The sequence below is a fragment of the Salminus brasiliensis genome, chromosome 18 (genome assembly GCF_030463535.1).
Source record: "Salminus brasiliensis chromosome 18, fSalBra1.hap2, whole genome shotgun sequence".
Lineage (NCBI taxonomy): Eukaryota > Metazoa > Chordata > Actinopteri > Characiformes > Bryconidae > Salminus > Salminus brasiliensis.
In genome coordinates, this window is record NC_132895.1 from 25,194,917 (window position 1) to 25,219,719 (window position 24,803).

General features: G+C 41.1%; 1 protein-coding gene across 4 annotated transcripts in view; it reads left to right on the forward strand.

Moving 5' to 3' along the window:
* The window catches only part of LOC140538902 (rho GTPase-activating protein 26-like), a 119,084-nt gene extending 101,163 nt beyond the window's left edge, over positions 1-17,921 (forward strand). For 2 of the 4 annotated variants that reach the window (XM_072661439.1, XM_072661443.1), the window contains exons 18-24: positions 897-1,056; positions 4,610-4,760; positions 5,612-5,780; positions 11,332-11,367; positions 12,072-12,182; positions 14,151-14,242; positions 16,818-17,921. In XM_072661439.1, the coding sequence (XP_072517540.1) occupies positions 897-1,056; positions 4,610-4,760; positions 5,612-5,780; positions 11,332-11,367; positions 12,072-12,182; positions 14,151-14,242; positions 16,818-16,906 (808 nt within the window). In that variant the 3' untranslated portion in view covers positions 16,907-17,921. The remainder of the gene's footprint in view (positions 1-896; positions 1,057-4,609; positions 4,761-5,611; positions 5,781-11,331; positions 11,368-12,071; positions 12,183-14,150; positions 14,243-16,817) is intronic. The other 2 variants (XM_072661441.1, XM_072661442.1) reach the window with 2 other exon arrangements.
* The last annotated feature ends 6,882 nt before the right edge of the window (positions 17,922-24,803 follow it).

Here is a 24,803-nt window from a genome sequence, read left to right on the forward strand (position 1 = left end):
AGCCCAAATGAATACAGGCTGGAGAACCCGGCCTGAACCAACATGCCAAACATTTCCTGAACACTACAGGTTAACTACATATTTTTTTTTTTGGGGTGGTTAAAAAAAAAAATCTAATGTACAGTGTTGATATACTTTAAAAAGATGGGTTTACCTGTTTATTTTTAGTTCTGTTTTGCCCTGTGTAAATATTTCATATTTACTTCAGTTACAGATGCTTATTTGTAGTTAAATTAGCCACTGTTAACCTAATCATTTTATTTTTTTGTTTGGAAGAAAAATGTAAATCCCATATACAGTGATTTATACCACAACTAGGACTCTGTATTGACAAGTAATACTTTATACAATATATATGTGTGTGTGTAATATATAATGTATTACCATGTATTGCAATATTGTCAACAGGGCAATGTTTTGATTTTCTTTATCAAATTAAAAAAAAGTCTAGTACAAACACATGCATAAAATCTTAGTAAAACAAAAGTTTACTGTTTATGCAGTCAGAACAGCATGAGCTGAAGACTGCAACATTGCTTTCTAGCGCTCAGGGCTTAAACACGACACTAAATGAACCAGATTACATTTGTCACATAAGAAAACAATTAGAATTGTTGTTATTGTTATTAATTTGAAACAGTAGATTGAATTATCAAAATGGCTGCGTTTTTACATCGTGGCCCAATTGGCTATAGGGTAAGTTGAAAGCACAAACTACTGCATATTTTCCCCACAGCAGCAGAAAACATGTCATGGAAGCAAGTACAGCAAATAGGAAACCATAAAACAACTGTGCAGCTAAAATTAGCCTCGGGAAAAGGAAATGCTGCAATCGGAAGTAACTGTGTAACTACGTGTCATTACATAACCTGAAGTAACACTGGCCCTTTCTGCAGCGTGGCCAGCCACCACCAGCAGAATCTGATGACCGTGGCTAACCTGGGCGTGGTGTTCGGCCCCACCCTGCTCCGACCGCAGGAGGAGACCGTGGCTGCCATCATGGACATCAAGTTCCAGAACATCGTTGTGGAGATCCTGATCGAAAACCATGACATGGTAAGTTTCTGACCGCTTCGCCACACACTAAAAAGTTTAAAGTTTAAAGTTGCCGTTTTGGGGATACAAGGTTCTTAAGGCATAACAGTGCCAATAAGGTGTTTATGATTCTTTAACAACACAGAGCTAATTATTAAAAAAAAAGATCAACTTCTATTACTTGTTCCATTACTTGCTGTATAAAATCAAGGAAGCACTCCTCGAACCCCAAACATGTCTCAGCTGATCTGCTGCATTAGTGGTAAAGGGGAATTTGTGTAAATGAGATTTTTTCACTTAACTGCCATATTAAATAGCTAAATGGATTATGAGTCTCACTCCCAACAACAAAAACCAATGGAAGTGGCTTGTGATGCACTTTGGGATCATATGTCGTGTTCTGGGTGGGAAAAGCCCTTGGCTTATGGATTTTTGAAGAACAGCCTGTGCTCTACATATTTAAATCTGCTGCCTTCTCATTTGGCTGCAAATGCGTTCAGGCGGCGAGTGTTTACGAGCTGAATGCCACGTCGCTCCATTGACATAGGAGTGTGAATACAGTGGATAAAGCCCCTCCTGAAGGGGCTGAGAGCAAGTCAGTGTGCATGTCTAACATCCAGCTCTATTTAAAGAGGCTCGCATTAGCCGTAGCAGGTAACTTCAAAGCCGGAGCGGGAGAGGGGCGCCCACAGCTCCGTCTTAAAGGGCAGGCTGCTCGCGTGGAGTTGTCACGGCAACCGGCAAACTGGCCGAGGGCCTTCTCAGCAACCTGAGCCTTGGAGGGAAGGTCGTTAGGGGATAAGGAGTGATCGATTTTTATACCCTGCACGTGCTTTCCTCACCTGTCCTCATGAATGCGGATGCCGCTATAGGAATAAACTTGTACGTTGGTGCGAAAAGTCAGGTTTAATGGCTGAAAGCAGGGTGTTTGAAGCAGAGCAAAGGGCACAGAAACTGAGAAGTAGCGCAGAGTATGAGTGGAATGTCGTTCTTAATGCACATTTTACATGACAGGCTGCTAGCTGTGAGCGGGGTCTTTGGTGCCTTGTTCATAGGATCAGTGTGCATTGAGGCCATTGTATCACGTTCTTCCTTGTGAAATGTAGAACAGTGGTGGCTCTTCACCGAAGGTTGAAATGAAAGGAAAAAAAAAACCTTGGTCTATTAATTTCACTTCAGATCTAGGTTCAGATTTTGGTGACGTTTCACCCATGTCTAGTGCCAGTCATTGTGGTGATAGGAAATATAACGATCTGCAAACTCAAAAGATCTGAATGTTCTTGCTGGGCTTCTGCAAGTAACCTGGAAGAATAAAGCTATCTGGCAATTTATCTTCTTAGATAATGAAACAACCTTCAGCATTCAGCATCAGATGGTTGATTCTATGTTGTGGTTGCACAACAAATTCCCCAGAGGCACTAGGCTAGCACCTTCTGGCCTACCCGCAAGTCATCGTCATGAAGGGAGAAGAATCTCTGATCAGATAACAGAAGCGTCTAAGAACTGGTGCATAGAAACAAACTGAAAGAGCGAAAGAAAAGTCTGTTCCCAAGGCCCATATTTCTCATACATTCAAAACCTCCTATTTTCAATCCTGTCAGCACTCTTGTTTAATACTGACTCTCTTTAAATGCAATTGCATTTTATAAAAAAAAAGTACAACCTCTGTTGATCATTCCTCCTGTACATCATTAAAGCTATTAAGCCTCAATATTCTGTTTTCTTGAGGTGGTAGAATCTTGTTTAGCCTCCATCCAAGCGTCTTTCTAATTTAGATGCTTTTTGGTATTTACAGTTTCTAGAAAGTCATTTTCAAGTCTAGTGATATGTTTGGATAGTCCCACCTATGACTGCTGTACCTTTAATTTTCTATGTTTTAGAATATTCATGAAAGCAACAGAACTATAAGGGTTGAATTGAGAGCATCATGTCTTCTATTATGTAGGACCCGCTGTTTAGACCCACTCTAAATATGTCGTGAGGTAGTGTAATGCATTTCTGTATCTGAGCCTCTTTTAACAAGACACATTTTCAGCTGTTTGCAGTAAACCAATCAAATAAGACCAATTTCAACATCTCAGTACAACTAATAATGCTTGACCAGCATCTTTAGTAATTAGTAGTGCACCCTGTTATGACTTGCTCCACAGTGATTCCTTTATCTATCTCACGTAAGGCAAGACGTTTTCTCTTAGGATTTCCTGATGCTTGATTGAATCCATCTTGCCCTGCACACACTGTAGGTTTCCAGTGCCAGAATACGCAAGGCAGTCCGAGAGCATCACTATGCTTTGCAGTAGGCAGGCTATTCTTTTCAGCATGTGCTTCATTCTTCCACCTGCAGACATACCACTGATCCATAGGCCCATAGTCTCTGTGGAACTTTGAGTATGCTTGGATCAGAAGTATATCCTAACAGGACAGTTATCCTAAGCATACCAAGGCTTTTGGTTTCAGAAGAAGTCCTGGAAGATTCTGGAGTGGCCATCACAGTTGCCTGACTTGAACCCCATAGAAAATCTTTAGTGGGATTTGAAGAAGGCGATTGCAACAGCAAACCCAATAATATTAGTGAACTGGAGGCCACTGCTCATGAGAAATGGGCTAAGATTCCTCAAGGATTCTCTACTAGGTACTGAAGACGTTTGTCATTAAGGAGTCTGACACTGCAGTAGTAATTAAAAGTGGTTAGTCGTGTCTAGCTATTGACATTGGTCCCTTTTGATTTGTGTATTGCAAAAAGCTTTGTACAATTTGGTAAACCTAATTTGCAAGGAGGGTTGAATAACTTAAAACTTAAAAGTGTAATTTGAAATTTGACCAATTAAAATTGTCCAAAGAAACATCCAAGTAGGCCAAGTAGCCATTTTTTTCCTGTACAGTTGCCATTTCTGCACAATAGCTATTTAGGAAGTCTGTAATGGTGAAGACCACATAGTTTCTTATTATGGCATTTCTATTGTTGAAACAATTGACCACATAAATAAATGAACAAGGTAATAAATATAAGAAATATATTATACTGTAATACATACAGTAATGTATTGGCGTCAGGTTCTATGTATTATATAATGTATAATCATATAAAAAAAAAGAATGGTACCATAGTTGGTTATAGTTTTTAGATTCCTCTGCACTGGCTTAGTAGTAGCTTTACTACTTCAGTTGTAGAATACCCATCAGCTTTTGTGATGTGGTCACAGTTTAGACTTTCTTCATTAACATAAAGAAATGCTCTTACATGGCTACATAGTCACCTACAATGTTGTGATTTTGAGCATTTATTTGATCATAAGGCTCACTCACTGGCTTGCTAGATTATTTTGACAGTCTGTTATCACATTACCTCTGCTTGAAAACATAACCTCATGAAACTGATGCTTTGTCTTAGTCAAGGAAAACGCACAATTAATGAGCTTTTGTATTTGTGCAGAAGTAATGTGACCCATGAGAACACAGATGAGCATGTACAAATGGGAATGCTTTCATTGCCCCTCCAACAGCTACTGTGAAAATATTTACTCAAGTCTTGTTGGCCTCACTGGAAGTCCCGCCCTTATTTCCCTTTCCCTAGATCTTCAAAGACACGCCGGCTCCTGCAGTAGGACAGACCGGCCTACAGCTCAACCTGCCGAGGAGAAAGAGCACAGAGAACAAGGCCCCATCCTGCAGCGAGAGACCTCTCACCCTCTTCCGCACCCCTACACATTCAGAGAAAGACAAAGGTAGGGAACTTTTGTTGACTTTTGAGAAGCATATCAGTCATAACTCCAAAAGTGGACATTTTACAGCAGATGGTTTTGTCTGATGTTTTCTGAAGTTTTCGAATTCAAATCCTATTCAGCGGTGAAAACTCATGAGCAGTGGAAAAAGTTGACAATTTCAGGAACCAAACTCTTTTTAACATACAAGTGTGAGTCTAATAAGACTAAAACAATTTACAAAGCCATGCCATGTCCCAAACTTACTGTTATGTGCTGTTTTAGGTATTTGTTATGACTTAATATTCCAAAGACCAATGCTTGGACCCCAATGATTGCCCTTTATGTTGTAATTTGTATCTCTAGCTTAACTTTCCTTTGGCAGTCCACGGAAATCAACCATGTTCTATATTCATTTTAGGCACAATTTAAATGGTAAATGAAGTTGTGGTTGGAGGATTGTTTAGATACCTTAACCTTTTTGTTAGTTAATGAAAGAAGAAATCCAAATACATGAAAGTGAAACTAACTTCAAATTTTTTTTGTGGTTGATCCCTCCCACAACCATTAAGTATTAAATTGAAAAGTCTTAGCTGGTTAGTTTATTTACTAGTACATAGTCATTTTTTACTTACAGTATACATCTGTACACTTCTTATGTGTAATGCAGTGGCATTTTCCTACATACCTACCATTAATCATTAGCAGAATTTATTTCTCGGGAGCTGTTCCAAGACAAGCTTGGACATTATTCCATTTAGACAAACTTGGAAAGCTTGAAGAACTTTTGGTCATTTCAGTTGTGGCTAGTTAAATCACACGATTACTCACTGGCTAGTCATCAGGGACTTGAGCTACAACTTGTTTCTTAACAGCAGTGGCGGATAAGAGGAACAGCGTGGTCATGAACTCCAGTTCAGAATCACAGCCAACGTCACTTAACTGCAACAGCACTCACAACTGGAGCAAGCTCAACAACCTGACCAGCGCAGACGGAGAGCAAGACGAGCTTCTCCTGGCGAGACCGAATCGGCCCAACGCACTGTAAGCACACACACAAACACACACGCTCTCCTGCAGTTGATCGTGTTTCCTTGAGTCATATGTTCCATAAACCTTTTCTCTCAGTGCTCTTCCTCGATTAGACGAATGAGAGAAATGCACATCTTTTTGCTGCTATTAGTGGGCTCTCTCGTACTCCCTGCCATTCTCTCTAGCTCTCTGTCTTTCTATGCCGGGCACAGATGGGGTTGGTAATGGATTTTCTAACCAAAATGTGAGCGCCATTGTGAGGACTCTCAATTCTGAGCTATTAGTGAAAGAGAAGGATGTGTTCGTAGGATGTAACGGATGTTTTTGTACAGTCAGACTGTTGTGATCTTCCCGGTGGGTACTGTGTTCACATGCACTTTGATGCAACTTTGATGCAAACATATCAGTTTAAAAGGCCTACTGCTGACCAAAATAAACATATGAATTAAATATTTCCCATTCACTTATTCAAAATGCTCATAAAAACCTGGATGGAAAAGCCAGAAAAAACATAAAAGCCTAAGTAATGAAACCAAAGCATTGTTTCATCTTGGAGGCAGTGTAAAAATTGGTTTATTGGTACAGATATAATCTGAAAAATATGTTTGCCTACATCCACTCAGAACTGTTAGCTGGAGGAGCATTCACAGGGGTTCAGTGGAGAGGTTTACCTGCTCTGTTGCAGCAATTATCTGTACTCTTCTGGGAAGGTTTCTGGGGAAGGCCAAAAAGCATTAAAGAGGTTGAATGATTAGTTCTGGACCACAAACAGCACTCCAGCTCACCCCCAGAGGTGCTGAACGGATTCCAGAGCTCGAGTGCTCCGCAGCCTCTCTAAATGACCCTTGACATTGGCATGGTATCTTCTAACCAGCTTATGGCTTGTTGGACAACAAGTGCATCAAGTTTAAACTTAGATTGTACCATCAAACCAATGGAAGCAATGAAGGCTCTGGTTCAGTATCTTGCAGTAGGGCAAAGTCCTCCCTTTTGTTTTGAGGTTTTGTAACAGGAGCGGAAATTACAGCACCCCACACAACTATCGGATTCTCTCAATTTCCTGTGAGCATTTCTATTGTTGACGCTTGAATTGCATCTGCTTTCAGCCTGGGCCCCGGCGTTCCCCAGGGGAGAATGCTAGATCCCCTTTCGTTCCCCTCCCCACTTCCATTATTAACCTTGCCCAAGCTCTTATTTCACATTATAAAAAAAAACAGTGTGAAAAAGACTTCAGGTAATGATTAAAACTGTAAATACTGTAAACACAGGAGAAGAAGAGAATAAAAAGTCTCCGATGACGTTTTCCTGGAAAACTGTCATTGAAACATTTTCCTTCCCTCCTCATCATCCACAGAGCTATTAATTAAGCTCTAGGACAAGCGGAGGCATGCTCCATCTATTTCTCTCTCGATCTACACTGCTTTTCTTTCCTTTATATAAGCCATGCAGGTCCAGGTCTAGCAGGATACAAAAGGCAGAGGTCATGTAAACAGTGTGGTGGAATATGCTGTATAGACACATATAGAAACTAAGACATATAGAAACTAAGAGACGAACTGAGGCATCAGTAACCCTGATTACAGCTGTTTTGCTGAGTCAGACATTGTATTATGAAATGCAGATGTGGAACTGGAAGTTCCGGATAACTTTACGTGTGATTTGCTTTCAAATCCAGTCCTGTTTGCTCCCAAGAAATGCTCAGTTTACCTCATGAGGCTTGATGATTAGCTGGTGAGCTGGATCAGGTGTGCTGGGGCTGACAGTAGCTGAACCTTTGCAATGTAAACTTTGCATAAACAAAAACACTGGTTTAGAGAGGAATGATTTTATGATGATAAAGCTCCTTCAGAAGGAACAAGGGTGGAGAACAGAGTTAGCAGCACTTGTCTTGGACTGATTTGTATTCCCAGTGGTGGGGAAACACCAAACAACGGCTTGTTGGGCCTACAAATACTTGCGTGTCTCAGTCAAACCTGGTTGACTTCACTGCTTGTGGCAACACGTTTTTACAACGGTTCACACCAAACTAGGGAATTCAACATCCGAACAGGCTTTTGATTAGTGCATGTCAGCGCTCTACTGTCTGTATAATCAGCCTGATTAATATCTGACTCTTAACGGACGTTCATGCTGCTCATAATGATGGTGTACAGGCAATGAACTCATGGCGATTTTGCCACATTTGACCACAGAATGTTTTTTTGTTAAATGCGTTTGGATGTGTAATTAAACCAGTCAGTCATAAACAAGTAGATGTCAATGTGGATGTGAAGTGGCCATATAGATCTGGATGTTTTAATGTGATACTAGTGAAAATAAAGCTAAGCTTCTATGAGTCAGCTCTTATGAACAAAATGGAGGAGAACCAACTCACTGCTGTCAGAAAGTAGAGAAGGTCCAGCTTTAAGGGTGCCATAGATGCAGTCATTGAATATTTTATGTTGTTCTTTGATGTATGAATAGTACATATGTGATTTTGGTTACCTCTTTCTGTAATAAGAACACTGTCTTTTTGTTGTTGTTGTAATTATTATTCCCAAGTCTTACCAAATAGTGTTGCTACGATATGACTTGATTGGCTAGGGTTTAGCTGTTAGCCAGTACTCGCTGCTTTCTTTCCCAGGGGCCTCTTTTCCTAGCCGTAGGCGTGGCTTCTCATAACCTTATCCATACCAATAGCCTTCTCGTGCTTCTAGTGCACCTCGGCTTCACCACTACATCTCTCAGGACGCATGAAAGACAGGCAGCCAGATTATTCTCTGTCCGAACACCAGAATCACTTGCCTACTCTTTTGAGAGCGCTTAGCAAAGCAAAGTCTAATATCTGTTCATTATTTGTCTTGCTCTTCTCCACAGGTTTTGCCCAGTTTAGTAATCTCTACATTCAGGTTGAAGGAGTTGTGTATTGCTTGCAAATTGTTGCCTTCTTTCTGGTAGGGTCAGAGCTTGTATTGTATTCAGGGTCTATTGACACTAGCTTTGGATATTCTGAGTGAATGGTTAAGCACTTTTGTAAGCCACTCTGCTAAATGCCATGGTTCTCCATGCGGCACCCTTGTGAACTAGGGTTAGCTGTTAGCTAGGGTTAACCACTAGCTTCTCCGGTTTTAGCTTCCTACCTCACTGAATCATTCTACTGTACTGCGGATACTGGCACAAGCTAGAGGCTGATGGTAATGTGCGTTCTGGGGAAAGATCGTCTTAAACTGTCTGCAAGTGTCAAAAACCTCATTCTTCCAAAGTGGCCATTACCTTTTTCATTGTCGCAGCTTTGACTTTGACTGGTTGAAATGCAGTTTTTCATTCTAGGGCACCTTGTGTTCGAGTGCAACACCGACTGGTTTAGTTCAATTCTTCTTGTTTTTGTTTTTTATGAAAAGCTCGGCAGCTGCTAAGCTCATTACCTTTTCTCTTCAAACGAGTGTCCCGCTTGCATTGATCTCCACCCACAAACACAGCCTCATAAAAGCACACCACATATTAATACATTTCCGAATATTAAAAAGCCTTTTAAACACTTGTGGAAAAACAACATTGGCAATGACTGAGGCTTAATTCCAGAGGCTCTGCTCACTGTTGGGCAGCATAGGGCAGTTTAGCTTCAGCCGCCTAGAATGAGGGTGAGCCACAGAACGGCCTGAGGACAGAGATTAATGACGTTGTCTGTTTTAAGCCTGACAGGGCTCTGTACAGACATCTCCAAAACGCCTGCCTTGGTCCAGCTGGCTATAATTCAGCCATGCAGCTGATTCAATACCTGAGAAAACATGCGATTAATACAGTTACCGCAGCCAAAGCAGAGTCCAGAGTGAGAGTGCATCTGCTAGGGAAAGCTGCAGGGGGCAGGAGGTGAGTGTAAGTAGATACCAAGTTGTTAGGTCAAAGTGATGCTACGAGAAAAGTGGGTGACCGTTAATGTGTAGTTTCAGCAGTGCTCTTTTTCAATGGCTGTGTGTGAATAATAATTATGGAGTAATTTAGACTAAAACTGGAACAAGCACTTAGAGTTAGGAATTTTTCTATGCATCAGCTTGCTTGGAATCGAAAATGTTAAGTAATAACACAAATGTAACACTTATTATTAAACTGGCAGAGCAGAACCGTGAATTACACGTTGCTTCAGTTCAGCACGTGAGGACGGGTTGTTCCCATGACAACCGCGGAGCGTATGATCATTGCTTCCCGGAGTAGATTTGATTGCATGCGATGCAACCTTAGGCACAAATTCTAAGGAGTACCGTAGCATACGCATGGACTTCATTTGATCTTGTGGAAAGATGTGGTAGTTGCCGCTGCTGATGTAAACGTCTCTACTTGGCATAATTAAAGAACAGCCCATCTGTTCACGTGTGTAAATTCTGCGTAATATGTGAATTGGATGCAGTCTATTTCATAGGCCTTTTGCATTTTAAATAGAAGCTTGATGTCACATTCAGGAACTGAGAAACCACACCGCTATTCCATGGCATCAAACAGTGGTGATGAAGGTTTCTTAGTAGTAAGTGAATAGAGTTAATTATAGAGCTAGAAAAGACTCTTTGTTCACATTATTTCTGTGGAGCTGCAGTGAGAGAGAGAGAGACAGCGGGATTTAACAATGATTGTCATTTCTGTCTGTTTGCATCGTGTCCACAACCTTTGGAATGGGTGTTTGTCACTGTGTTAACTGACTGCTGAGTAGAGTACACCACAGTAGAGACTTGGAAAGCTTCAGAAAGGTGATTGTATATGACATATGTAAACATGGGATCTTCAGTTTAACAATATTGAGAGATGGCGAGAGAATATAACTAATCTAATTATAGGCAGTTAAGTAGTAATAAATATACGAGTAATCTAACTTTTCCTCACAAGACAATTGCATTTCTTTTATTTATAATCTCTTAATATTGTTAAAACACAGACTAAATGTTAAGATGTTTAAATGTGTTTAAACCAAAAAAAAAATTCATTGGAGCTTTATTTTATTAATTAGAGAATTACAAAGTAGAAACCTTAAACGTTTTGGTGGTAGGACATCATGTGCCTTCATATATATGCAGCCATTAAGGATACTGTGTGGTCATAGCGGCTCTCAGGCCATTCTTAGTAGTGTTCGGGTATAAAATATACATTTAAACATTTAAAAGCAGCGTATTTAAATATTTAAAGCAGTTAAATAAGACTGATGACCATGTATTACTGTCAAATCCATTCATTCAATGAACATCTGCTCAGTCTGTTTTCACTGCAATTCTGCATCCAGATTGAGGGAATTATTCCTGTGAAAAGTAACAGTAGCGGTAAAACTTGATTCCACACTGTTCTGGTTAAACTTTGGTGGTTAATCTGCGGTTCACATGCATCCCTTGCACACTGGGAAGCATGTGGGGTGATTCTTATGGATTACAGATTTTCATTTCAATAACACCATTATTCATAGGGTTCCTGTCTTTCTGAATCTGTTTTAGACATAAGACTGTTTTCATTCTCGTTTTAATTACACATATTGCAGTTACACATTGTGTGATAAATAAAGAACAGCTCTTTGATTCTTTAACAAACCCTTTGTTTCCTATTGCAGTCAAAATCCCAAGGGTCGTGGCAGTATTTCAACAAGGTAAGATTGTGTACAGATTGTAGCACAGCCTGAGGGCACATGTTTAATATCCTGCCTGTAATGGTCTGTCACGCATTTAAACTGCTTATCAAACGAATGAAGAACACTGAAGCAAGGGTTCACCATGTTTTCACATTTAGATGTGAAGTTGGAGTTCTCAAGTTCTCATGATTTCCAGGAGCCGAACTTAGTTCAGTTTAGTTTAGTAACTTTTTCTTTAATTTGATTAAATAAAAAAATAACTTAATATAGAATATACAGTGAGTTTGACTGGAGCTGAAATTATACTATTATGTTGGTAATTATTTAATAGATTGTTACTCTGCTATAAACTAGTATGCATGCATGCATTACTCATGTTCACACATACTAACCCTAAAACCACAAGGCCCTAAAGCATCTTCACTTTCAGAGTGCATGCTGCATGTACTTTTCTTTAGCGATGTAGGATCACCATCCACTTCATTAGAAACACCTACCTTCTACTTCCACTCACTGGCCACTTTATTAGAAACACCTACCTTCTACTTCCACTCACTGGCCACTTTTTTGCACAAGTTAGAGGTTTCTGATAAAGTGGCCAGTGAGTGTAAAAGCGAAGCTTAGTAAAACCTCACTCACAGCAGCTTTGTCCGTTTGTACGTGCACTAGTCACTCAGTGTTGTGTGTGTCTGTGTGTCTGTATGCGTGTGTATGAATCACAGCCCAGCTTCTCCCAGTCCCACCTCACCACGCTCCCCCTCCTGGCCGATGTTCTCCGCCCCCTCCAGTCCCCAGCCGGCCTCCTGCACCTCCAGTGAATCTTCCCCGCTCAGGTGTGTGTTGCTGAGGCTGTCTCATGTTTTGGTTTCCCGCCGGTGCTTTGTAGTGGCAGTTTAACCTTGCTCACTGTCTCACTCCTACTGCACTGACCTGCCTGTGTGGGTTTACCCTTAGAGGCCTACAAATATGACTGCCGTTTCACTAGACCCTTACTTACCCTTTGAGGAATGGCAATTCTAAAAGAAACAGTAGAGGTCAAGTTGAAGTCTGGATGACCAAAAAATCTTTCATAAGAGAACTGCTCACACGATTGCTGGAAGCAAATGAAAACCCCTGTTTGGCTACAAAAGACATTCAGAAATGTCAGCCTCTGGAGTGGTGATGCACTATTCTACTGTGCAGCAAATACCTGCACAAACATGATCTTCAAGAGGGTGATCAGAACAAATCCATTCCTGCATCCTCACCACTGAATTCTTATTAGCAATTAAGGGGTCAAGATGAGGGTTATAATTAGAGGTTCAGGGGTTAGGGTTATAGGTTCATGGGCCAGAATGAGAGTTAGGATTAGCGTTTGGTTTAATGTTAGGATTAGGGCCATTATGGTTAAGGTAATTGCCAAGATGAGGGTTAGGGTTAGAGGTTCAGCAGCAAGAATGAGGGTTAGGGTGAGGATTTGTTTTAATAGTATTAAGGCTAAAATTGGTTTTAGAATTAGGTTTTCGTTTAGGGTTAAGGTCAGGGTGTAGGGCCAGGATGAGGGTTACGATTAGAGGTTCAGGGGGCAGGATGAGGGTTAGGATGAAGGTTTGATTTAATGTTAGGATTAGGGCCAGAATTGGTCTTAGAATTAGGTTTTGGATTAGGGTTAAGGTTAGTGGTAGTTAGGATGAGGGTTAGGATGAGGATTTGTTTAAATATTAGTATTAAGGTTTTAGAATTAGGTTTTGGATTAGGGTTAATGTTAGGGCCAGGATGAGTGTTAGGATTAGAGGTTCAGGGGCCAGGAGAAGGGTTAGGATTAGAGGTTCAGGGGCCAGGATGAGGGTTAGGATTAGGGTTTGGCTAAATGTTAGGATTAGAGTCAGGATTGGGGTTAAAGCCAGGGCTAGGGTTAGGTGTTGGGCAAGGTATTAAAGGAAGTAGGGTCAGGGTTTGCGGTGTTGATGGTACTCTCTTAAGAGTTTATTAAGCATCTACAAAGGGCCACTGAAACGTAGAGTGTGACTTTTATAGCCTTTGAAAATCAGGTCAACAATTTAACATAGTAGCAGAAATTTAGACCACTTTTGCATGCCATGGTAAGAAACACCCCGTGTGGTTACATAAACATAACTTCCTTTGTCAGAAGTGTTATTGATTGAAAAAGTTGTCCTGAATGTGACACAGATGGCTTATTTTAATCTCCAGCTCCGGCTGTAATACAGCTCCATTTTGTAGCCAGTGAACAATGCTGCAGTGATCGCTGGCCAGGCTAAAGTACAGCCTCCACATGGAGATTTTAACTTAGTTACTACTAAAGAGAAACAGTGAGATGTCCGTATTCCCTATTCAGTCAAGTTTATTGAATGGGTTAGTTTTTCTTCACAGATTTAAAAAAAAATATTTATATTTACAGATATTATGTAAATAATATATCTGTTAGTTTTGTCTACAAATTGTAATATTTGCAGTCTTACTGGTGGTACATGGTATTCAATTAATTCACTAAATAGTAGTCATGTTTGCAGGAAGGTTAACAGGCAAAACCTAACTAGTACAAACCCACTTTGCCTCATTTAGTGATTCCCTAACTATTGTAGCCTTTAAGCAGTTTGTGGCGATTTAGATGCTTTTCTTAAATTCAGTGGTTTGGATGAGCTCTGTGTGTCTCAGGCCTGCTATTATGGAAAAACGTCATGATAGTTTCCACATGCTAAGAAATAGGCGCTCCTGCCAGAGGACAGCGAGTGCTTTCGTCAAGTGCTCCGGATTTAAGACTCGACTCCACACATGATCTGGCTTTTTCTCTGTGTACCCAGCCCCCCTCCACGAAAGGCTCGCGCGCTGTACGCCTGCAAAGCTGAACATGACTCAGAGCTGTCCTTCATCGCTGGAACTATATTCGAGAACGGTGAGTGCCCCTGAAAGGCGGGGCTGCCATTTTGCCTCTTGCTTAAAACCCCAGGCTCCATGACTTCATTTCTAGAATTAAACTTAGGTCTATAGATCTTTAACAAGACCCTCTCCTCCATGTCATCTGCCAAGATGTGTGGAAGCTGGCTGAGGCACCTTCCTGCACCCCTTTCTGAAAATGCACCACTTCTTGCAGGAATTTGTAGCAGCTACAGACGTTTTGCTATTTTATTTTTTGTTTTATGATGTATTTCATTTGTTTGCATTAAAACAGCACAAAAAAACAGAGGAAAAAGTCAAATATGGTATCTTTCCACACAGAACTCCAGAAATGGACTGGACAAAATCACTGGCACCTTCTCAAAACTGTAAAAAATATCAACGTAAATAAATGTATGGCAACAGTATCCGGTGCAGGCAATGTAGAAATCACACATTCAGCCAGTTTAAATGAAGAAAAGTTGACTCTTGAGTTGAGTCTTTTCGTATGTCCGCAATATTGTGAAGTTTATGGCCCATGGCACTAAAGCTGACCTCCCTGGATGTGGACGGAAGAGAAAAATCTGTTTTTTGTGTTTCAATGCAAACAAAACAAACATCTGAATACCAGAGCATTTGGAATTGTAACAGTGGTCTGAAAGAAATGCAGAGTGCCAATATTTTTGCCCATAACTGTAGGTGGACACTGAAAGGTAAGTAGGTGTATTTAAGGACACTGGCTTGTAAAGAAGATGGTATTTGACATGATTAGGCAGGTGTCTGCAGTGAGGAAAGTAACGGTCTCTTATATGAAGTGCAACTATAGTTTTCTTTCCTCCTTTAGTTCAGGTATTGCTCGTACTGGAAATAAAAGGAGATTTACTGAAAGAGTTGCTAAGATTCTTAGCTGCTGAACCAGGAAGAGCAGAAATCAGCCAGATTTAATATTGTCTGATGGTTTATTTTTTGAGGTTTTTGGACCCAAAAGGAGAACCTCTGTTTTGTCACTGTTTAGAAGGAGGAAGTTATGTAACATCCAGCATGTTGGAGCAATCAGTAAGATCCCACAGCGGCCACCATCTTAAACGCACATGAATGAAGGAGCTGTTTTGGCTGTGTACTAGATAGACACAACAGAAATTTCACTTGGACACATCAGATATGTCGAATGTTTAAATACCATGGTATACAGTATTACCATTATATGGTCTAACCCTAGTTTCACCCTGCACTATTTCCTCCTCGTTTAGGAACTGTATGATTTTGAACCCCTGGCGGGTGTCTGCTGTTAGCTACATGCAGTGCATCAAAATACAGCTGTGATCTTTCTGCAACAGAAGCCAGAACAGTGTGCGCAAGGCTCAGCTTTACCTTAAAGAACTCTGAAATAGTCATACTGGTAAAACGTGTCCTTAAGACACTTTGAGGAGTGTAAAATCAAGATTATGCCAGTTTATCATATTAAGGTGTCCACAAGAACGCCATGTTCGCACCAAAATAATGGATTTACACAGACTTGATCAGAATAATCTCCTGGTATGATGTGCACTGAGAGGGAATTTGCAGTGACCACCCCTTTGATCTTCTTGTGACCACTAAAGAGCCGTTGCATCGATTTAGTAAATTGACAATCAAGCATTTTTTTTTATCCAGATTCCAGGCTTTGTGCGGACACAAAACATGACTAGGTCTGCCCCTTGGTGAGCTATTAGTACCCACATAATGTTCCAGAACATCAGTTATGCGCCGCTGTAATCTGCCATATCTCACAGAACGGGATTAGTCATCAAAGGAAACGGTACAGTTTCAAATGTTAAAGATTGATTCTTTATATTGAAATAGAAAACTTTTTAGAGATACTACTCTATACTATGTACAGTTAGTTGTTTTCATTTAGTGAAAAAATAGAACTGTCTCAAATGAACATAGTGCCCAAATAGAGCCAGTAGACAAATTTCCAGAGCTTTGTAGTCACACAGTGAAGGTCAATGCATTGTATTCCAGGCAGTTCAGTGAGGAAGTCCATTGTGAGATTTTCGAATTTCTCTCCAACTGCTGACTTAAGAGGACATCAGAGCCAGCTGATCTCTGGCCAAGTGGTAGTGGAGGTAGTGGTAGTGCGATGTTTATTCCACACGTGCTGATCTGTGAGATCACTGTGTCTGTATGTGACCATGTAGGTCACCTTAGGACACATGATCATTCTCAATGGCCGCCTGACCAGTGATGTAGACATCGTATTTAGTCTTTTCTAAAAACGATCAGCTTTGCGAGAGAGAGAGTATCAAGCACTGTAATTAGTTCCTAATGACGTGTTACAGTATTGTTCATAAGAGCCCCGTCATTCAAGTCACAGCTTCTATGTGGTGTTAAGGTCTGGTCTCTGAAAAGTTAGAGATTCCATGTTCTCTGTATCATTTAATAGTTTTTACTCCAGTTTTGGAAACTCCTATTAATCTCCTCAGAAACATCTACAAAAAAGCGAAGAACTTGTTGACCGTTTTGACTGGACCTTAAATAAAACAGGGTAGTGTGTAACAGTTTATTCTGTTTGCCTCTAACTGTTGTCTTCTTTACTTTAATCCCTGCTTTAGTTCATCCATCAAGGGAACCAGGCTGGCTGGAGGGCACCTTGGATGGACGAACTGGGTTAATACCAGAGAACTATGTGGAATTTGTGTAGCTGTGGACTGGAACGTGGCAAGCTACTGCAATGAGCCTAAAGGAGACTAAAGGAGGAAGAAACGCAAGGTTTAGAATGGTCATGGATCCCAAATCCAGAGGACAGATGAGTGTTTGTGCTGTGTTAATGTGTGTATCTGTGTGTGTATCTGTGTGTGTGTCTGTGTGTCTGTGTGTCTGTGTGTCTGTGTGTGTGTGTGTGTGTGTGTGAGAGAGAGAGACTGATGGTGAGAAAGCTCGACTACTGTAGCGTTCTCTACAGAGCATCATTATGCTCTCCATGCCTCCTAAAATGCACTGCCACCACATAAAGCATCCTCAAACGTTGATTTCAAGAAGAAGCAAATGAAATGAAAACAGTGGGACCAAGATGTTGCTGCTTCTCTCACAATCTGAGCTTTTTCGGGGGATTTCTCCTCCCCCCTTCCCTTCCCAAAGAACATTTATAAATGTGAGCACTTGCTGTTTGCCCTTGTCAACGTGGTTCTAGGACACTACAGAAAGTGCCGTCTGCTTCCATGCAGGCCCTGGGGCCTTGGAACGTCCCCCCTTCCCAATTATTCCATCTTCCTTTGCGATATGTTTAGAACTACTACTGCAACATCATCAACAAAAAAAATGTTAATCATGGAAACAAAGACTGATTTTAGGTTTTCTGAATTTGCACTCTTTCGTATTTAAGGAACAATTGCGAAAGATACTTTTCAGATTTCCTCTTCCTCCCTTTTTTATCAGCAGGTATGTAAAAAAAAAAGAAAAAAAAAAGACAATTAATGTGAATCAACATTGATGTTCATATGTAAACCGCTCTTATTTATGATGCATTCTCTCAGTTGAGCTTTGTGTTCTGCTGAAGTGTATTAACATTGTAAATAATTGACAGTTGATAAGGTATAATTTTTATGTAAAAAAAAAACAAACAAACAAATTATATTTTGTACTTTAGCTTACTAACTTAATTGTGTTTTTTGGCATCAAAGTTGGTCTTTTTACTTTTTTTTTTTTTTTTTTTAATATTGGAGCCTTAATATTCTTTAGAATATTAAATCATAAGATGAATCAAGATCAAGATGTTTGCGTTTTCTTTACTAGGCAACAGTAAAACTTCTAACTATAAACATCGCAACCAAACTAATGATGCACAAACAGTTGTACTGTTCAAGTCAGGACATATTGTTTACTTGATAAGTTGAGAGGTTAAGGATTTTGATGTTCTGTTATTGTGGGTACTGCTGGTGCGACCGGCAAAAGCTATTCCTGGGTCTGGTGCTTCTCGCTCCGATGTTTTGGTGCCTCTTTCCAGATGACGGTCCGGAACAGGAAACGGCTGGGATGTGTAGGGTCAGAGGAGATGCTGCTGGCTTTCCACAGGCACTTACATTTACATTTATGGCATTTATCAGACGCTCTTATCCAGAGCGACTTCCAGGCTACTCGTATTACAGAGGTGGGCCGATGTAGTGTCAGGAGTCTTGCCCAAGGACTCTTATTGGTGTAGCGCAGCATAGCCACCCAGACCGGGAATCGAACCCTGGTCTCCCACATGGTGTGGTAACTCAGTGGCAGTGTAGTGGTGTTATCTATTGCACCACACCAACCACACACAGCACTTCTTGCTGTAGATGGGTGGGAGTGCAGCTGTGGTGATGGGCTCGGCAGTGGTGTTGCCATACTGTAATGCAGCCAGTTAGAATGTTCTCCACCATGGACCTATTAAAATGGAGGCATTGTTGGTTCTTTTGGTGAGATCCTCCAGTATGTCGACGCAGAGAAATGTGGAGATGCTCACCATTCCACTGATGTCCAATTGATGTACAGTGGTGTGTGCACTCTGCTTCCCATCCTGAAGGCAACGGTCCAAACTCCTTGGACATTTAGGGGGATGTCGTCGCAAGTCCATTATCAAGTTACTAAGGGACAGGCTGATTCCAGGGTGCTGAGTTTGGCAACCAGTCCTGTGGGGATGATGGTATTGAAGGCAGACCTGAAGTCAATAAGCAGCATTCTGACGTGGGTGCTTGTTACGTCCAGGTGGTTGAGTGTGGTGTGCAAGGGAGACGACATCTGTTTGTACGGTAGGTACGGTCTTTTGCTTCCCACCACTGGTTCATAGCAGTTCTTTAGGATCAGCCAGTGTCTTCTGCATCCCAGAGGCTTCTGGATCACCACGGTCAGGTGCTGGTTTTCCAATCTTTAGGTACTGGCGTAACCACACCTGCCTCCATATTCTGTGGTCAGACATGGAAAACCTATGAAGAGCTGGAGGATGGATAACGCAAATCATGCATCAAGAGATGGACTGCAATCTAACTCATCACCCGCAAGGTGGGAGGTAGGTAGTATTTTTTTTATTGAAGAAAACCGAGAGAAGCTTCCTTCTTCTACAAAACACCCTACGCACTTAAACCCTATTGCCTTTACCTAATGTTCTTAATTAATTGAAAGTGTTTAGAATGTTGGAGCACATATTCTTATAAGCAGTCGTGATCCTGCAGAAGCCAGTGTGTTTGCTGCTGTTCTAAAATCCCCTAGAAAAAGGAAGCTTATGAAAATTGCCTGGGCAATGGCCACTCTGGCTTTGTGGGGAAATGGTTTTGTGACCTAGCCTGTGGTTCTTGGGTCAGTTGAATTCCACAACTTCAAAACAAGTCTCTTATTTTATGAGCAAGCAAGTCCCTAACTGCTGGCTTTGTTTCTAATCCAGACAAACTGGGAGTTCATTCCTAGAGTATGCAGCACATCATGTAAATACAGATTGTGCTTAGTCATGTCATCACTGTGACTTTAGCTTCACTGGTTTCTCACTTGCTAAACTGCAACCCTGCAATTCTTTAGAGAGTAAAATTGCAGAAGAAGCATGAAGTCTTGATGAAGGAGTTGGTTTACACGAGATCTAAACACTACAGTACTAAACTCATAATTTCATAATTTTGTCATAATTTCAAGGCCAAATCTCAAGTGAAGCCTGTGCTGCAGTAGCTGCTTACAGTAATATTTTGATGGCAGTGTTCTTTACAAGACAACAGGAGAGCTAATCTTACTGGCTTGAAGGGCAGTTTATCTGTGGGTTATTTGTTCAAGGACTCTATTTGTATGTTTATTTGAGACTGAGCTGAGGCCTTCAGATCAGCCAGAACTTCTGGAAACAGAGTGGAACTGTGGCCTCTAACCTCCACTGGCACCATGAGTCATAGAAGGAAAAGTTTTTGCTTTTCTGTGGGAACCTTCTAAAACCGTAAGATCTTTAAAAACGATGGCCACATATCACTGGCATAAGACGCCCATTTATGACCAGTGGATTGTTGGGTCAAATCCTGAAGGCAAAGGTTTGGATTACTGGTCAAAGTCTTAATTCTGTGAGCAGTTGTGAAAACATAAGACGCACATGAAGTGTTGATGCCCAAAGTCAGGGCTAAATAATCTGGGCTTCCCTGCAGGGCCTCTGGAGAGATGCCAAGAAAGGGATATGGAGCAAGAAACAAGAGTGTTGATTTTGATCTTTAAATAATCCAGGCTTGTATATTTATAAACTACCACCCACCCTTCTCTTCCGCCCCTGCCAAACAGTATTTCCCCACAAGCCAAGTATCCCTGAACAACTTTTTTTTTTTTTTTGGAGGGAAGAAAGGGCAGAGGTTTTGAGGATTGCAAGACTCATTGTATTCCAATTACACTCCTCTTCTTAATGTAAAAAGATCACTTTGGCAATCAGGTATGTGAGCAAGTTTAATAATAATTAAAGCTTTCCCTCGTTTATCTTTCTTTCTGAGCGCTGCTTGGTTTTCTGCTTCCTTACCTGTACTCTGCTTCGGCGGTCTTTCCTCATCTCTAGCACTTCACTCCTGTACAACTCAAACCAGCAAGCTCACACAACAAAGGCAAAGCTTTTCCCACAAAGCTGCAAAACTGAACAGCATATTTCTCTATTTTTATTTACAGGGGTTGAGTGAAGGATGGATGTAATATTCTGGCGCACATCCCAGTTAGTCACATGATCTCTGTTAAAGATGCTCCTCAATATGAGTATGAGGAAAGTTTCTTTGTCAACTGCAAGAGAGTTATTGATTTGTCCTCATCTGTGCCTGTAGGGATCTGGTTCTTGGAAGTCTAGTTCTTAGTGAGTTGGTCAATTGTGACTTCTTGGAGACACATGTAACTTCTCTGATGTCAGTCTTACAGACAGGGATACAGAGAGGTTGGGAAATTACTGCAGTTACTGCAGAAATACGGATGTTCAGATCCAATTTATTATATATGCCTGGATACGATCAAGAGATCCTCAGTGTAAAAGGGCTGGTTCATTTATATATTTTTAAGAATTCAGCATAAATGTTTTGATGTAATGGTGACTATGTTTAATGATCATACTGTGATGATGGCATCTGTGGCATAATTGCTCAAAAAAATAAAGGGAACACTTAATAAACACAATATAACTCCAAGTAAATCAAACTTCTGTGAAATCAAACTGTCCACTTAGGAAGCAACACTGACAATCAATTTCACATGCTGTTGTGCAAATGGAATAGACAACAGGTGAAAATGATTGGCAATTAGCAAAACACACTCAATAAAGGAGTGGTTCTGCATGTGGGGACCACAGACCACTTATCAGTACCTTTGCTTTCTGGCTGATGTTTTGATTACTTTTGAATGTTGGTGGTGCTTTTACACTCGTAGTAACATGAGACAGACTCTACAACCCACACAAACGGCTCAGGTAGTGCAGCTCATCCAGGATGGCACATCAATGCGAGCTGTGGCAAGAAGGTTTGCTGTGTCTGTTAGTACACCAGGACACTTAGAGGAGGCCATAGGAGGGCAACAACCCAGCAGCAGGACCGCTACCTCCGCCTTTGTGCAAGGAGGAACAGGAGGAGCACTGCCAGAACCCTGCAAAATGACCTCCAGCAGGCCACAAATGTGCATGTGTCTGCACAAACGGTTAGAAACCGACTCCATAAGGATGGTATGAGGGCCCGACGTCCACAGATGAGGGTTGTGCTCACAGCCCAACACCGTGCAGGACGCTTGGCATTTGCCAGAGAACACCAGGATTGGCAAATTTGCCACTGGCGCCCTGTGCTCTTCACAGATGAAAGCAGGTTCACACTGAGCACATGTGACAGATGTGACAGAGTCTGGGAACGCTGTGGAGAGCGATCTGCCTGCAACATCCTTCAGCATGACCGGTTTGGCAGTGGGTCAGTAATGGTGTGGGGTGGCATTTCTTTGGAGGGCCGCACAGCCCTCCATGTGCTTGCCAGAGGCAGCCTGACTGCCATGAGATCCTCAGACCCCTTGTGAGAACATATGCTGGTGCGGTTGGCCCTGGGTTCCTCCTAATGCAGGACAATGTGGCTGGAGTGTGTCAGCAGTTCCTGCAAGATGAAGGCATTGAAGCTATGGACTGCTGACACACTCCAGCCACATTGTCTTGCATTAGGAGTGTGTCAGCAGTCCATAGCTTCAATGCCTTCATCTTGCAGGAACTGCTGACACACTCCAGCCACATTGTCCTGCATTAGGGCAATGTGGCTGGAGTGTGTCAGCAGTTCCTGCAAGATGAAGGCATTGAAGCTATGGACTGGCCCGCCTATTCCCCAGACCTGAATCCGATTGAGCACATCTGGGACATCATGTCTCGCACCATCCACCGTCACGTTGCACCACAGACTGTCCAGGGGTTGGCGGACGCTTTAGTCCAGGTCTGGGAAGAGATCCTCATCAGGAGCATGCCCAGGGGTTGTAGGGAGGTCATACAGGCACGTGGAGGCCACACACAATACTGAGCCTCATTTTGACTTGTTTTAAGGATATTACATCAAAGTTGGATCAGCATGTAGTGTGTTTTTCCACTTTAATTTTGTGTGACTCCAAATCCAGGCCTCCATTGGTTAATAAATTTGATTTCCATTGATGAATGTCAGCACATTGAGCATTGTACAGAACAAAGTATTCAATGAGAATATTTCATTCATTCAGATCTAGGATGTGTTATTGGAGTATTCCCTTCATTTTTTTGAGCAGTGTAGATGGCCCAGCTAGGACTTGGCCATGTCAGTGTTCCATTGATGAACATTTAAAACACCTGTTGGGGCTGGATTTGAGCTGTTGTCTTTAGGTTGAAAATGCTCTGTAACACAGAAATGCTTGACTGTACTTACAGTTCCTATCTTCTGAGGTCAGAGTAGCATTACGAGAGCGTTTCTGGGTTGTGCTTCAACAGTGGTTTTTAAGGCTAGTCTTGGAGGCCCACTGCCCTGCATAGTTACAACTTGCCTCAGCACACCTGATCCAGGTGTGTTGGGTCAATTTAGAAAAAGCATTAGATTCACCATATATTTGCACATGGCTGTTATCAGACAGCACCATTAAGCCCTTATATAAAGTGTATATATTGTTTTCACACACATTACATATCAATGATTCTGTATTCTGGGAGTTGCATGTGCACATTTTATACATTAACTAACCTTGGCGGGGTTCTGTCTAAAGGCTGCAGTGGGCCTAAAGCTGGAACTGTGCAGGTCTAGCTAGGCAGACATGAGAAAACCACACACTGTAGCTACAGAACTACAGAAGAACGACTACCTTCCCACGCAACATGACTTTTGTTCAACATTTAATCAAATAAGTGTAAAGATTGACATTGACTACTTAAGTGTAATACAAAACTATTTTTTTTTAACAAATAGACATTATTCTTTACATTGGATTACATTTACATAACTGAAATACAAACAAAACAGACTTTAATGTAAGCCATATACGAGTGAAATATGATCTGCCCTTAATTTTAAAGATAATATTTGCATGAATTTTGTACAAAATACTTTTTTTAGACCAGTATTAGGGTAGTGCAAATTCTCAGGCTCTGGTACATTACTTTCACACAGTTTTTCTTTTTTTTTTTCCTTTTCTTTTTTTGTCCTTTCAAAGTGGCTGGTTGATTTTCACAGCAATATACATGAGACCAAAGCCTAGACCTTTACAAAAAAAAAAAAATAGAAAAAGAGAAAACAATACATTCTAGACTTGGATATTAAGTGCTACTGTAAAATGTAACTGCTTTAAACACTTCCGTTTTTTTTTTGTTTTTTTTTTTAATATGTAATATCTACTTTGCTTTGGTCGCTCTGTTGCACTATACAAAATATACTCCAGTCCCTTGCCCCCCTCTAGTTAAAATCCCAGTCTGTTGTTTAAACACAGTGATCTCTCTCTTAAATCTTTCCTATTGATTTATAGAATTTACATTTACTTACAAGTCAAACATTATAACACTTTTTAAGTAAATTTGCAACACATCTAGTTTTTTGTACAAAACACAAACAATACAAGCGTCTTACGCAATAAAATTTTTGTAGTAAAAGGATTTGAATATGAAAAGAATTCATTTTATGTTCGTCAAATTAGTGAAGGATTGTAGAGGATTATAATTGTTACTGGATAAGTACTCCTGAATACAAAACCTTGTATGGCTCTCTGTCTCCCTTTAGCAAGGCCTGATGTGAACTGTGGGGAGGGGGGAGGAAAAAAAAAAAGGTCCAGTGAAGAATTTATGGTTGCAAAACTGAGCGGTCATAAAATAGTTTTTTATGCTGTCACTGGAATAGTATGGGTTACGGACACTGTACAGCATAATAAATAATCTGTTTCGCCCTGAACGAATGCAGTGGGGAGGACGGCTGGGGCTGGGGGCCTGCTAACACTGTACTGTATGTGAAAGTAAGACAAAACGGTTGAAGCCCGGCCTAGTTTAACACCATAACCCCTTAATGAATGTAGATGAACCCAATGTTTAAAATGTGTCCTTGAATTCTGTAGTGGCTATATCTAATGGATTTCGTAGAACGATAAAACAACTTTTTAAAAAGTGATCATGTCTGCCCCCC